The following is a 16,165-nucleotide window of genomic DNA, read 5'->3' on the forward strand; positions in this document are numbered from 1 at the left end:
ACCACATTCAAGTTTCCTTTTTCTTCTCTTTCTTTGCTGAGAAGATAGAAACCTTTCTTTGCCTTGTAGAATATTTCAGCAGAGAGATCTTGTTTGCGTCCTGTCTGATTTCCCCACTCTTTGCTTAAAAGGGAGACTCTTGCAGTAGAGCAACCAGGCCCAGCCTTCCTCCTTGGTCAGCACATTGGGCAGCCCAAGCTTCTAGCCCGCCTTTTTCTTGACCAATCCTCATCACCTTGCAGCTCCTTCCTGAAGAACCTGACTTAGCCTGAAAGTAGTGCCCAACCTGGTATATGAGAACAAGCAAAGTCACTCGATACAAGAAGAAAGGCTTGGCTGTGTTACCCAGCCAGCTAGATTCAGGTATTGCCTAAAGAGACCTATGGAGCTGAGCCATGTGACCACTATTTCCAAATCATTGATTCTCCTGAAGCGTTTCCACAGCAAATGTCTGTTTTAACCTTGATCAAATAAAACAACTCTATATTCCTTTGTTTTACTTTTAACATTCTTGATCTTTAGTCCATTCACATAATGTTCTAGAACACGAGTTCTTTTCATTTTTTCTTTGTCTCTTCTCACAAAATTATTTAAAGCTTTAACAAGTCTCTTAAATCCAATATAAATAAATCCAATTTACTGCTTTAGTTTTTTATTTGTATATCCCTTTTAATTACTAAGATACCAGTCTATTTTACTTATATATCCAATGTAGCATCTTTTTTCATATCATTTACATCAGGCAAAACTTGTCCTTCTTCTGTAACATCTTTAAAAAAAACTATAGAGGCAGACACTCTTAAAATTAGGTTCTGGGTCCAGTGTTCAAAAACATCCTTCAATATATACAATGTTAAAATATTTTTTCTTCATTCTATGTCACTGTCAAATTTAGGTGGTTTTTCTCCTTTAATGGTAATCTTTACTTCCTTCTTTTCTCTGGTGTCTAACCTTCCAAGTCTTACCCTATCATTTTTTTAAATGATTCAAAACAAAAGCATTTTTCCACAAGAACTAATTTCAAAGAATTAATTTCAAAATCTTACTTCAAATCCATCTGGATTCTTAGTTCATTTGTAAATTTCCACAATAAAATTTCTAACCATGCTTTTGCTATTTACTAAAACAAATTAAAAGAAGCTCACCCAGTATTTTTAGACTTGTACATCCAAAAGTTCCTAATAACTAAAAAATAGTTAATAAGCAACTTCTCAAAGTGATTAGAAAAAGAAGTATGTGAACCCAGTATCTATAAATGTGCTGGCCATGGTTTAAGCAAAAAAGACTCTCCTTTGTGTCCCAGATCTCTTAATTTGCCAGAGATCACTGTCTTGTGGTATCCTAGTGAGGAGAAACTATGCACTGATGATGTTATCTAGTTTGCTAATGAAATGAAAGAAAATATCCAAGGTTAAACAATACCAAGGACCCCCCCTTTCTTTCTTTTTTTAACTTTGAGCTACAAATATTTTCCTTTATCAATGAGGAGCAGTTGTCTAGAGCACTTGCACTTGCTCTTAAGACCTCTTCTTGTCTGGAGAAGAATTACGAAGACCTGATCTACTTACTGGGTCTACATTCCACAGTAGTTGTTAAATCTGCTTTTAGTAGAGCTGTTTCCAGTTCGTCATTCCTTCCTGAAAAGTTCTTTCTGTGTCAGTTTCAATTAGTCAGGAGTTTGAAGGAACAGAACCACAACATAAAAGGCACTTTCTTCTACATGCATAGTAATAAGGACCCTTCCATCAGAATCAAAATTGGCCTGGTGCTACAATTAATTATTAACAGCCTGCTATAAATAGTGCAATTCCAATTTCTAATTCCTCAGATTACAGTTTTATTATTTGTGAGCGCCATCTGGTGCTCTTGTTATGCTGTTCCACCAAGAAAGACAAAAAATGATTATCAGCCATAAATGAGGCAAAAAAGTCAATTAAGTAAAGAATTTCATTTTCTGAAATGAAGAGATACACATCTATTTGTGCACTATAAATGTGATCTTTTCGGGAGTACTTTCCATTTACATAGTTTTCTCCATTTGCACTATGAAGCTCTATAGATACAAAACCCTTGCATTGTTAATAGTTATCCAGCATGAGTCACTGATTGGCTTGATTTACAGATCTCATCATTATTTTGTACTTTTTTTTTCATACTGTATAACTGGTTCAGTGGACTCATACATCTGTGCATATGCTATTTTCCATAATCTGATGTCTCCAATGTGACTCTCTCTAACTGTGATGGACTTCAGTGTCATAATTCACGCTCAATATGTCCAACACACTAGATGATATCTGTTTGGGAAAGGTTGGTTAATATAATCCACTGCTTTTATTTGTGGCACGCAAAACAAAGAATAGCAGCTATTCAAAAATGCATACCCAATGCTGTGATAAAAGCAGGTTAGAATCCTCATGGGGTGTTTATCTCCAGTATCATCAAATTAAAAGAAATATCAGGAGAATTTGTATATAATGTTTGGCTCCATGTAGACATTCAAATCAAATCAATATTATAATAGTCATAGACTAGCATATTTATATATAAGAAACAGATGTGGAGAAGGGATCTTTTCCAGCGTACCAAAACAGGCACAGGAAGTCGAACAGCATTTGGGGAAAGGTATCTCCGGGATTTCCAAACTGCAAACTTTTCTGTAGGCAAGGATTTCCCTGCTTTTTTCAGTTTCAAACTAGGCACAGCCCTAGGAAGAAAAACAAGAGATACACATTTAAACGATTTCCTGTATGATAATTGTCATCTTCTAAAAACTAGAAAAAAGAAAAACAGGAGAAATCAAAACAGAACAGAAAAAAATGATATTGTTCCTGTATTATACAACAAAAGCATTTTGTGCTACATCAAATTTCATCTAGAGACTGGGAGAATCTGAAACGGTACAGTGAATGGCCTTCCAGGGAGATTTTTGGCTAACAATGGGCAGAGTGACCCAGATAGAAATTATTCCTGCTTTAGGAAAATACCATTCTCTTAGCTCAGAAATTACCAGCAGCAGGGCAAGTATATGATGATCAGCAGAAGAACATATACCCTTTCCTGAATAATTATGACACAATGTAACTTATCACCATGAATAGAATATTCCATTAGATCTCCCTTAATTTTAAAGAGGATGTAAATATAAAATTCACACAAGCACACAAAATGACAACTTTAGTTTTAAAATGTGACTGAATGAAAGAAGTTTATCTTCTCTCATTATCAATCACTATCTTCCATTCTGGTATCTGTTTTATTCTCAAAAATCTTACCTAAATAGCTCAATTTCATCATCTCCAAAAGGTTTATAATCTTTTGCTCTAAACATGCTGAGGTAGGCAGCTTTCATAAATACATAAGTAGCTTAAAAGAAAAACAATATTGTTGAGATATATTCATGTTATCATCTCCAATAAAACATGCAGATCAATAACGTTGAAGCCAGAAAGGAGCAGAAAGTGTATTATTTTCTAGTAATGGGAAAATATCTATTCTTGTCAGCAAGAAAATATAAAATTACACAGAGCTAATTTGTGAGCAATATGTGCAATCAGAATTACACCTCAGAATTTCTCAGAGTAAAAAAAACAATATCTTCCTTAGCAATATAATATCTAATGCAACATTATAATGGGCTGTTGACATAAGGATCCAGTCATAATTATTTGCCAAGCACATGATACACATATGAATAGACATACAATTTATTAAGCTGCTGATACAGTTCTACAAAGGAATTATTGAGTCTATCATCTGCACTTGTCTGGTTTGGTTCTGCAACCCAACAGGAAAGACACAGACTTCAGAGGATAATTAGGACTGCCGAAAAAACAATTACTACCAACCTGCCTTCAATCAAGGACCTGTATGCTGCACGAGTCAAGAGGGCTGTGAAAATATTTACAGACCCTCACATCCCAGACATAAACTGTTTCAACTCCTTCCCTCAAAACAACACTATAGAGCACTGCACACCAGAACAACTACACACAAGGACAGTTTTTTCCAGAAAGCCATCACTCTGCTAAACAAATAATTCCCTCAACACTGTTCAACTATTTACAAAGTCTGCACTACTATTACTATTAATCTTCTCATCATTCCTTATCACCTATCCCCTCCCACTTGTGACTGTATGACTGTAACTTTGTCGCTTGTATCCTTACGATTTATATTGACTGTTTCCTAGTATGATTTGATTGCTTATTGTACCCTATGACTATTATTAAATGTTGTACCTTATGATTCTTGACTCTTGATGAATGTATCTTTTCTTTTATGTATACTGAGAGCATTTGCACCAAGACAAATTCCTTGTGTGTCCAATCACACTTGGCCAATAAAAGAATTCTAATTCTAAAAAGGAATTTGCATCAGTTTTGTTCCCCCTGTCCATTTCTTCTTCTACTTAGTTATCTTTGTTCTCTTAATGTTAGTATGTATTTATATGCTTAAAAGCACCAAAAAGGACCATAAGGTTATACTACCAGATTAAAAAGCACTACTTTTTTAAAATAAATGTTCTACCAGTATGTTATTACTGGGTCCTCTCCTTACTGGAATTGATAAACATTTGGCCTTTATATACACAGACTTACATTGCAGAACTTATGACTAAATCATTTACCCATTCTCATCAAACATTGTGCTTAGAGTGGGAGAAGGGTATCCATGTGGAGGAAGGCTAGGTTAAAGGAATCATAATGGGCTTGCTATTTTTAAAAGGGAAAACTAAGAACCCTTGGAAAAATAGTAAAACGTACTGTAATTCCTATATAGCTGGTTTTAAGATTTATGCCAGGGAGGATTCAAATTTAATTGATGTGGTTTATTTGATCACTTTAAAATAGAAGCAATCACATTTTGCAAAATAATAATAATAATAATAATAATAATAATAATAATAATAATAATAATAATAATAATAATAATAATACTCTTGAATGGCAGTTCTTAATTCAGATTCCTCAAATCTAAGAAAACAACTCACTTGTATTTGTGGGAAGACAATGATCAACTGTACTGTTCATGGGAATAAAAATAATTCTGATCAGTAACTATCCATTCACTGATTGGGTTCACCACATCATATTAAGACATTTGGGTAGTCATCAACTTACAACCACAATTGTACCACAAAATTTCTGGTATTAAGCAAAACAGTTGTTAAGTGAGTTGTGCCTATTTTACAACTTTTTCTTGCCATCGTTGTTAAGTGAATCACTGCAGTTGTGAAGTTAGTAATATGGTTGTTAAATGAATCTGGCTTCCCCATTGATTTTGCTTGTCAGAAGGTCTCAAAAGGGAATCACGTGACCCTGGGACACTGCAACCATCATAAATACATTGCAGTTGCCCAGCCTCTGAATTTTGACCACTTGACTATGGGGATGCTACAACAGTCATAAGTGTGAAAAACAGTTGCAACTCCTTTTTATCAGTGCTGTTGTATCTTTGAATGGTCACTAAATGAATGGTTGTAAGTTGAGGGCTACCTGTATGTTATGTATTAGAAAGTATTCCTATAAAGCAAACTGAACATTCCCATTTAAATTGAAAATACTATTTGGTATTAATTAAAAAGGAAAGCTAACCACTACGTATGATAAAGTCAACAGCACATTCCTCAACTGTCCTCCAGCCCAGAGGTAAGACTATTTTATGTTTTATTCTGCAGAAGTCAATCAAAATTACTTTAAAGATGTTCTGGAATACATTTATTATAAGTTATATAATTTTGTGAGCAAACGTACATTTATTTTTGTCCTTAACTTATGAGCACAATTGGGACAGAATTTCTCCAGCTAAACAACTAAGGCAGTTGTTAAGTGACCTGAGACAATTTTATGGTTTTTTTTGCCACGGTTATTAAGTGAATCACCATAATTGTTAAGTGAATCAAGTGGTTGTTAAGCAAAGTCGACTTCCCTCATTGTAGATAGCTGGCTAGGAATGTTGCCAACAGTGATCCCATGACCCCAGCATCCTGAATGCTGCATCCGTAACGACTTACGACTTAGATGAAGGAAATTAACAATTTAATTAGGGAATAGAAGGGGAACTTACCAAATTTGCTGGCAGGAATAGCTAACAACCAAGAAGATAGGCTCAAGATCCAGATGGATCTTGACAGACTAGAACACTGGGTCATATCTAACAAAATGAAATTCAATGTAGAGAAAAGTAAAGTCCTACACTTAGGCAAGAAAAAACAAAAGTACACATACAGACTGGGTGAAACCAGGCTCAATAGCAGTAACTATGAGAGGGATCTTGGAGTCTTAGTGCACAACCAGCTAAATATGAGCCAGCAGTGTGCAGCAGCAGCCAAAAAAGCTAATGCAATCCTAAGTTTCATTAACAGAGGGATACAATCAAGATCAAGTGAGGTACTAATACCACTCTACAAAGATGACCACACCTAGAGTACTGCATCCAGTTTTGGTCACCACATTATAAAAAAGATGTTGAGACTCTAGAAAAAGTACAGAGAAGAGCAACCAGGATGATTAGGGGACTGGAGACTAAAACATATGAAGAATGGTTATAGGAACTGGGCATGGCTAATCTAGTGAAGAGAAGGACCAGGTGAGACATGATAGCAGTCTTCCAATATTTGAGGGGCTGCCACAGAAAGGAAGAGGTCAAGCTATTTTCTAAAGCACCCGAAGGCCAGACAAGGAATAATGGATGGAAACTGAACAAGGAGAGATTTAACCTGGAAATAAGGAGAAATTTCTGACAGTGAGGACAATCAACCAATGGAACAGCTTGCCCTCGGAAGTTGTGGGAGCGTCATCACTTGAGACTTTCAAGAAGAGACTGGACTGCCATTTGTCAGAAATGGTATCGGGTCTCCTGCTTGGGTGGGGGGTTGGACTAGATGACCTATAAGATCCCTTCCAACTCTGATTATCTGTTACCATCATAAATACATCAGCCGGAATTCTGATCAGATCACTATGAGGATGTTGCAAGGTTTGTAAGCATGAGGACTGGTTATAAATCACATTTTTCAATGTCATTGTAACTTCAAACAGTTGCTAAACAAATGATTCTAAGTCAAGGACTATCTAATCCTGCCCACATCATTGTTTTTAACTCACCTTTGACCAGGTATTCTCTTTGCTAAGCAGATCTGCATAGAAATAGGCCATCTTCCACTGGTGTTTATATGTGAAGCACCACATCAGTGCCCAGTAGCACATATGATGGAACTGTTTCCAAAGCTACTGGGCTTCACAACATTCCTCAAACCTTCTGATGGCCTGAAAAAGCAAAAACAAATATAACCCCAACTGGATATTAATGTAACTTTAAAATACGTGTTCCAAACATTCATTAGTCTCAGACACTAATGCTAATGTCCTGAAATTATTACTGAGAAAATAAAATACAACTGTGTGGGAAGATAATACAAAGGAAGTACATGGAATTAAATATTTACTTTACAATATGTTATTTATTTATTGCTTATTAAATTTATTTCACTGATCCCAGCAATTCAGGGTAATATACTGTATATACATAGTTTTTCAGCATCCAACCTTTAACCCACCCTAAGTTAGGTTAAATTGAACTAAAGGAATTAGTTTAAGATTACTTCGTAACCAAGTGGCATTTTGAACCTCTATTTCTTAAACCTTAAATCAACCATTTGCTCCAAATATTATTAGTTCAAATCCATTTCCAGTTCATATATTTCCTAGAAATGTATTAATGCTATTTTCCCCATTTTAATAATTCATCAACTTTAATGTTTCAGTTACTTATCATGAGTGTGTGGGTGTATTTGCAGAAAAAACTGCTCTCAGAATAAAAGTGGTCCCCATTTAGCAACCACAATTGGTTTGGGGGAAATGCTGCATAGATCACGTTTCCTGTTGCCTTGTTTAGATAAATTTCTCATGCAGCAATACTAGCATTATTCTCACTCTTGCATGTGTTGTTGCATCAAAATTTAGCAATTTTTAAAAACTATTTTTGACTATCAGTTATTACTGTCAGATTTGCAAATGTTTGCAGTTGCTAATCAAGGATATAAAATAAACAAAAATTATTATTTTTTTTCAAAAACAAAACAAAACAGTAAGATAAACAAAAATCTATGTAGCAGAATAGATTAGAATAGCAATACTGCTAAATAGCATTTAAACAGTGGGAACAGATTGAATTAAAATATTAGCCAAATAAATCTATTTTTATCTGGCATATGATAAAAAAAAGTCTTTGTGTGCCAAGTAAATACTTCTATATTGTGTAAAGGAATATAGACCATAATTGGACATCATAACCAAAAAAGTTTTAGATCAAAACTGGCTTATTTTTTAAGGAGGGGTGTCTGTAATTATTTGTGATAAGGAACAGGTTAGAGATTTTCTATCATTAAAAATCATGCTAACTAGCCGGTTTCCTTTCTAGAATCTTATTGTCATTTGCTTTTATCTCTACCTGAGTAGAAAGTGGAGGGGTCTCTCCTTCCCATCCTCCCCCTATTTCTTTCTCTCTCTCTCTCCTTCTCCAACACACAAACCAACACACACAGACACACACACACACAGTTTTTTAAGAGTTCTCTCATTTGCCACTACCAGTTCTTGAATAGGAGAAAGAGTACCTCTCATCTGAAATCTGGGTAGAAGAATAAAAAAAACCTACTTCCACAGGCACAAACTCTTAAATTAAAGATTCCATTTTTCATTTTTACTAGGAACCAGGGCCAAGCAATTATCACTTCAAAACTGGCATTTTCTTTGAACAGCGCTTTTATTATACAAGTTATAAAATGGGCATTTGAAAAAATAATTTAATCACAATTATTCCCAACTGAGGGAAACAACAAGAGAACTAAATAAAGAATCCTTTGTGTATTGTTCGTGTAATACCTAACTGTATTTTCATTGCCAATTTTTCTTTCTTTTACCTTGGTTTCTGATCTCCCATGATTCTGGAGCTGAATTCTTTAACCCAGTTATATGAAATCTATTTTCTTAGCGTGTCTGCTTCCACAAGGCATCCAGTCAGGATTGTCTGAGAACAAAGAAGTTCCTAACTTCCTCTCCCCATAACTCACAGCCTCCTCACGCAATAAATTGGGGAGACAGTCTCTACGTTTAGAGTCCTTAAAGGACTCCAACTAGCCAGCATGCCAACTATAGGCCCCATGTACAGTTGCTCAAAATTAACAGTCCCCTTGATCTTCTATAGAAATTATCTTACACTCCACTTTTTATGATCACAAATCATTTTTTCTTGAACTGAAATAATAGCATGAGAAGGGGAAAAAAAGCAGATTACTCACTCCATCAATATTGCCTCTTATTGTTTCTATTCTCCCTGCAAAAAACAGGAATATGGCACCCTAGGAGAAATTCAAGATAAAACATTCATTTTTGTGCAATTTTTTTTTAAATGAAGCAGCACCTAACAGAGTTTGTCACTGTTACATCAGCTTAAGATATATCTTACTTTTGGATATCGAGCCAGGTAAGATTTGAGAAGTTTCTCTGCTTCTTCAGCATTTCCTTTACCCATCCCTAGATTAATTTGGATAAAAAAATGCAATAAACTGAAGAAAGATTGATAGCCCAAGTCTGGTTGAATTATTAAAATGAAACAGTAAATGATGTACTTCTAATACAGTATGACTCCTTTTATTGGATTTGTATAAACAAATGAAAGAGCTTGTTCTTTTCACAGACTAATACTTTATTTGTTTAACAATTTGTTTCTCATAGCTCTGGGTGGCTAACAGTACATTTAAAAAAAAACCCATAAAGAAGTCCAAAACAAAAATGAAAAAAACTGTAACAACAAATCATTAAAACAATCTCAACATGCCATGATCAACAAAAATATTTATTTCAAACTACATACAAGTAGTCCTTGGTTTATGACCATTTGTTTAATGATCGAAGTTATGACATTGACTGAGGACTGGTTTTCACACTTACGACTGTTGCAACACCCCTGCAATCATGTAATTAAAATTTGGATACTTAGTAACCAGATAAGTATTTACGATTGTTGCAGTACTAGGATCATTTCTGACTTTGCCAGTGCTTCCAACAAATAAAGTCAATGGGGAAGCTAGATTCACTTAATAATTGTGTGATTTGCTTAAAGACCATGTGATTCACTTAATGACTTAGCCTAACTTGTCATACAATCCTGCACAATTCAATGACTGTTTCACTTAGCAACAGTCGTACCAGTTTCAATTGCGGTTGTAAGTTGAGGATTACCTGTAGGCTAGACTTACTTAATATCCTCATCCCGGCCAGAGGAAAGAACCAGATTTTAAAGGCTTTCAAAAAGGGTGATAAAATTCGGGCCATCTGAATGCAGGTGCCGTAAAAGAAGGCACACATCTCCTGGCTTTCATTAAATTACATTGCTTCACAGAAGAGACCAGGAATATATGTGTACAGTTAGTCAGAACTGGTAGGTGAGCAGAGACGATGGGAGGTAAGGGGTCCTGCACCATACAGGGCTTTATAGGTGATAACCAGCAAAAAAGGTGAACTTAATTTTGATGGGAATTCAACAAAACTGAAACAATGAGCAAAAAAAACCCCAACCCTACTCCAACCTCTGCCTCGAATCAGCAAGGCCTACACCAGGGGTGTCCAACCTTGGCAACTTTAAGACTTGTGGACTTCAACTCCCAGAATTCCTCAGCCAGCAAAGCTGGCTGAGGAATTCTGGGAGTTGAAGTCCACAAGTCTTAAAGTTGCCAAGGTTGGACACCCCTGGCCTACACCCTAAAGAGGCTTTGTTACACAATCTCAATGATCGAAACAGTTGTTAAATCATAACTTTAAAAAATTATATGAGCTCTTTTTTGCTTGTAATAATTATGAGCATAATAATTGATCCAACAGAATTAGAAGCAGACATAAATTAAAAAGGAACCCTGGGAAAATAGGGGAAATCTTGCTTTTGTTCTTTTTTTCTCTTTAGCAACAATTGACATTTCTTCTATTACACACATATGCATACATACAAACACATTAAGCAATGGAAGAGTCACTGCAAGACACTGACACGGGGGGGGGGGGGGGGGGATTGATTTTGCAGAACCACTATGAAAAGGCTACTTGACACATATTACGCCAGCCAGCAGTCCAGAAATTTTATATACTCTCTCTCACAGGGTCATATAATGGGGATGTGGCTGGCAGAAGATACAGAGTTTCATTATAGCATACAGATAGTCCTCGACTTATGACCACAATTGAGCCCAAAATTTCGGTTGCTAAGTGAGGCATTTGTTAATGTCCATTTTAAGACTTTTCTTGCCACAGTTGTTAAGTGAATAACTGCACTTGTTGAATGAATCCTGGCATCACTGACTTTGTTAGTCAGAAGGTCGCGAAACTTGATCACATGATCCTGGGATTCTGCAACCGTTATAAATATGAATCAGTCGCCAAGCATCTGAATTTCGATCAGGTGACCACGGAGATGCTGCAATGGTGTGAAAAATGATTATAAGTCACTTTTTTACAATGCCATTGTAACTTCAAATGGTCACTAAATGTTCTGTTATAAGGACTACCTGTATTTACTATTCTTTAATTATAACAGTATTTCATGCTTAAAATCATTTCAATGCAGCTATACAAATTGGATGAATGGATGAATAAACTATACCTATTTAACTTTCTGAAGATAAGCCTTTTACTTCCTGAAGATAAGGACATTGTGAAGGACCCACCAACCTCACCTGAAGAATTCAGAATTATTTCCAAATGGTTAATTCATTAAAATAGTTAAAATAAAGTTTGCCATGAATCTGAATCTTTCCTATTTTGGATTATTTTAAAAAGTCAGTTTTAGAGAAAAAAAAAGGAAATCCTACCGAGCAGAAACGTCAGAAAGGTATGCCAGCACAACAGTAGCAGAGTACATAGCACAGATCTAAAGCCACATATTGATGCTCCTTCTTGAAGTTGCTGCAAGCCATATTTCTGCAACACAGACACATAAAGGATTACAAATTAATCACATTTTAGCTTGCCTTGTCTATTCTTCTGCAAGGAAACCAAAAGATTTGTATCTCTCAGTATATCATCTCTGCATCAGATAATTAGCTAGCCTGAGAGGAAATACAACTATTGTAAATTGCCCTAAATGTTGATGATGTAATTAGTCATCTCATTTGTGAAATACCATACGAACAAAGTAGTGTTTGCACACAATCTGTCTTACATATAGACTAAATCATGCTATCTTTTTAGGGTAGGCATTTAGCTTCAAAAAATTACCAAATTGTGATCCGTTACATTTATGCAATCGCTGTCTCATAATGCTTACACATAAACTGTTATAGCAAATGCTTATTTTATTGGCTTATTTTTTTCTGACGTGAGATTAATGATGAAAAGCTCTAGAGTCAGACTTGATTTCTTTAGAAGGCGGCTTAACTACAAATATTTTTTGTTATCAATGTTATTTTAAAAAATGAAAATAAAAAAATAAAAAATAATAATTTAAGCAAAAACATAACAACAGCAACAAAACCAGGGGTGGGATTCTACCAGTTCGCAACTATTCGCTAGAACCAGTTGTTAACATTCTAAGCAGTTCGAAGAATCGGTTGTTAGAAGAAATTACTGGCCTAATCCTGTAAGGAAGGCAGGAAGGAAACATTCTGGTGTTGCTTACAGAAACTGCCTTTCCGTTAACTCTTATTACATTCTTGGCAGGACTAGACTTCCTGTCTCTGGAACTTCTCTGGAGTTTTTCCCCCCTCCTTTGCTGGTACTTTGCTTGTGTGGAGTGACCATTTAAAGTTACAATGGCACTGAAAAAAGTGACTTATGACCATTTTTCACACTTACGACTGTTGCAGCATCCCCACAGTCATGAGAGGCCAGGAAAGGAGAGGCATGCCTTGATGTGAGTGATATTGAGTTGACCACACCCAGCCAATAACATGACTACCAAGCCATGCCCACCAACTAAGCCACGCCCACAGAACCGGGTGTTAAAAAATTTGAATCCCACCCCTGAACAAAACCCTTAAAAATTGCTCCTCAAAGCAGCAAAAATCAACATTAGAACAATCCAGAAGAACTGAAGAGACAATTCATATCAATCTCCCAGGCAAGGGCAATAATAAAGTTGGCAGGATAATATGAATTATATTTAATTATAACTTCAATGTCTAAATAGTGGTTTGTTGATGCATATTGGTTAGGTTCACTTTTTTAAAATCTCTCCATGTAAGAATCCACCATGAACAAAATCTGAAGATAGATGGAAAGCAAGCATAGGAAATACTGAAATGCCATGGAAGAATTACAGAATTAGGAACTTAGCATTGAAGAAGAACTGATAGGGGTTTTCTTAAGTAAAAAGCAGAATTAAGCTATTTAAATAATAGATTAGCAAATATTAAAATTGATGAACCTTCTGAATAACATATTATATAAAGATTAATTATAATAATTTAGCAACCAGTTTCTTGATTTGAGAATTCACTTACTCAGTACTTACAGTTTTTTCACCATCATTCCAAAAATACACCTCCTCCTTTCATCATAAATAGAATTTTCCTTTTCTAAAACAATCCTTATGATAGCTAATTATGGTTTCAGGTAAGTATCCCAGACAGCTAATGCAAACTTGGACTGAGGAATATAAAATTCAATTTCCTGTTAGGGTTTATTGAGTTATTTGGATACATCTCCCTTTTTCTTTTCCTTTCTACAATAGGTTCTCATCTGCAAAATAAGTATACTACCGGTTGGCAAACCATTAAGAATCAGGCCGTGCAAACTGTGGGTGAGCATGCGAGCACATAAAGCTCCATTTGCGCAAGTGATAGGTGGACATGTGTTCTGCTTATTAATGTCTGGATGGCATAAAGCAGACACTCCACAAAGCATCCATACAAAGTCTTTTATTGGTTCATCAGGCATCCTATCAACTCACATTTATGACAAGGTTCTTCTTAATGTCCAATCCTTTGCATATCTGTACTGTGGTGTAGAAAGATGGTTATCTCTTTCATCCCATATCGTAGAGGCAGGGGGTAGAGCTGCTACCACAAGGCTGTGTTCAGGCAAGAGTGAAGAAACCTCCCCCAACCCTCCAAGGGTAAATTCAGTGACCAATCAGGGTTATAGATGTGGCCACATGACAAGAACTACATTTCCCAGGATACCTTAACTACATTTACCATGATGCATTCCCTTAAGGGGATAGATCTCAATTCCTAACTAACTAACCCAAATCCCATAAACTCTAAACTGTCTGGACAGCACAGCGTGCGAAACCATCTTCTCTCCCCGCCCCATCACCACTGCCACCGATGCCAGTCTGCAGAGCCAGAAAGGTTGGGGACCATTAGTGTATAGCCATTTGACAAAGCTAAATATTATTAAATGTATTCAATTTATGGCAGGCTTTTTGAGGGAATAGAACTGGAGCTATAGCAGCTTTGCATATATTATGTATTTATCCCACCACTGAACTAAGAAAATGCCTCAAGCATCTTGTGGCCCTATCCTTTGATATGCACATCCATAGTGCAAGGATTAAAATCCATGGGAAGTTGCATGGAAGAGAGACCTGCCATTTGCATCTGTAAAATATAAGCGGCAACAAATACAGTTATATCTCATGTACCAGAAGTGATATTCAGCAGGTTCTGACCAGTTCTGGAGAACCGGTAGCGGACATTTTGAGTAGTTTGGAGAACCAGCAAATACCACCTCTGACTGGAGATTTTACAGTACCCTTCCCCTGCCACGCCCACCAAGCCACGCCCACAAAACCGGTAGTAAAAAAATTTGAATCCCACCATTGTCATGTACCTCTTATAAACAATAATGTATGAAATACAGCTAGTCTTCAGCTTACAACCACAATTGACCTAACATTCGTGTTGCTAAGAGAGACAGTTGTTAAGTGAGGTTTGCCCCGCTTTATGATCTTTCTTGCCCTGATTGCTAAGTGAATCTGACTTCCCCATTGACTTTGCTTGTCAGTAGGTTGCAAAAGGTGATCACATGACACCACACAGTGCAATCGTCATAAATATGAGTCAGTTACCAAGCATTTGAATTTTGATGACATAACCATGGGGATACTTCAACTGTCATAAATGTAAAAAATGTCCGTTTTTTTCAGAGCTGTTGTAACTTCAAATGGGCAATGAATGAACTGTTGTAAGTAGAGGACTACTGTACTCTTTGTCACTGAATTGTTGCAGATTAAAGTAAACACTTGCCTTATTTCCAGAAAACCCAACAAATTCCAGTAATCGTGCAATCCTTGTTGGCAACATAGATAGAGTCTGGAGGGCGAAAAAGAAACAGTTTGCCATCACTAAATTTCACAGTAGTTTTTCATTAATAAAAAAACTTAAAAGTCTTTTCATTACATTGTAGTTCATATCCATTGAAACGAGCTGAGGCTTATTCATCTTCCTGTTCTTTTATTATTCTTAAGTACAGCAAAAATAGGGCTTGACTTATGATCCTATAATTACAGTTGTAAGTTGTACATCTGTAAAAGAGGTCACATTGTAATTTTTATAACTTGTTGTAGTGGTCGTGAAATGAATACTGCAACTTTCACAGTCATTAACTCAAGCAATTTTAACTATGGGGTGTGTTTTGTCAGAAACTGGAGGGAAATGCCAGTTTACAGCAAAAAAAAGTAAATCGCAGTCATGTGACTACAGGATACTACGAACAGCTATAAATATGGGCTGGTTGCTGAGGCCCAAAGTTGGACATATGACTGTTGGGGGAGGGGAGCTAACATCAGAACTTCAAAACTGGGACAGCTTTTTGGAGATCCATTATAACAGTGTTGGCGAAACTTTTCGGCATCTAGTGCCGAAACAGGAGCACAAGCAGATGCAGGGAGCACTAGAAACTGGAAGAGCAGCTCCCTGGCGTGTGCAGTTTCCGGTGCATGCATGAAACGCTGGCCGCCCAGTCTTCCTGTTTCTGGCATGCATGCACATGCGAAGACCAGCTGGCCGGTGTGCATGCGCATGTCGGAAACCAGAGGCTCAGCTTCCTGGCATGCCCGGAGAGATGGCTCTGCGTGCCACTTCTGGCATGCTTACCATAGGTTCGCCATCACGGCATTATAATTTCAAAAGGTCCCTAAGTGACCAGTCATTAAGTCAAGGACTACT

General features: G+C 36.4%; 1 protein-coding gene across 1 annotated transcript in view; it reads right to left on the reverse strand.

Annotated features, from left to right (window-relative positions):
* Nucleotides 1-16,165, reverse strand: part of TTC39A (tetratricopeptide repeat domain 39A) — a 38,201-nt gene that overhangs the window by 6,105 nt on the left and 15,931 nt on the right. Inside the window, 7 exon segments of the mRNA XM_087960253.1 lie at nucleotides 2,587-2,707; nucleotides 3,276-3,366; nucleotides 7,106-7,271; nucleotides 9,305-9,364; nucleotides 9,472-9,539; nucleotides 11,867-11,975; nucleotides 15,245-15,310. Of these exon segments, the coding sequence (XP_087816379.1) occupies nucleotides 2,587-2,707; nucleotides 3,276-3,366; nucleotides 7,106-7,271; nucleotides 9,305-9,364; nucleotides 9,472-9,539; nucleotides 11,867-11,975; nucleotides 15,245-15,310 (681 nt within the window).

The sequence above is a fragment of the Notechis scutatus genome, chromosome 3, assembly GCF_049901735.1.
Source record: "Notechis scutatus isolate UNSWTSFEM ecotype Mainland chromosome 3, rNotScu1.2, whole genome shotgun sequence".
Taxonomy (NCBI): domain Eukaryota; kingdom Metazoa; phylum Chordata; class Lepidosauria; order Squamata; family Elapidae; genus Notechis; species Notechis scutatus.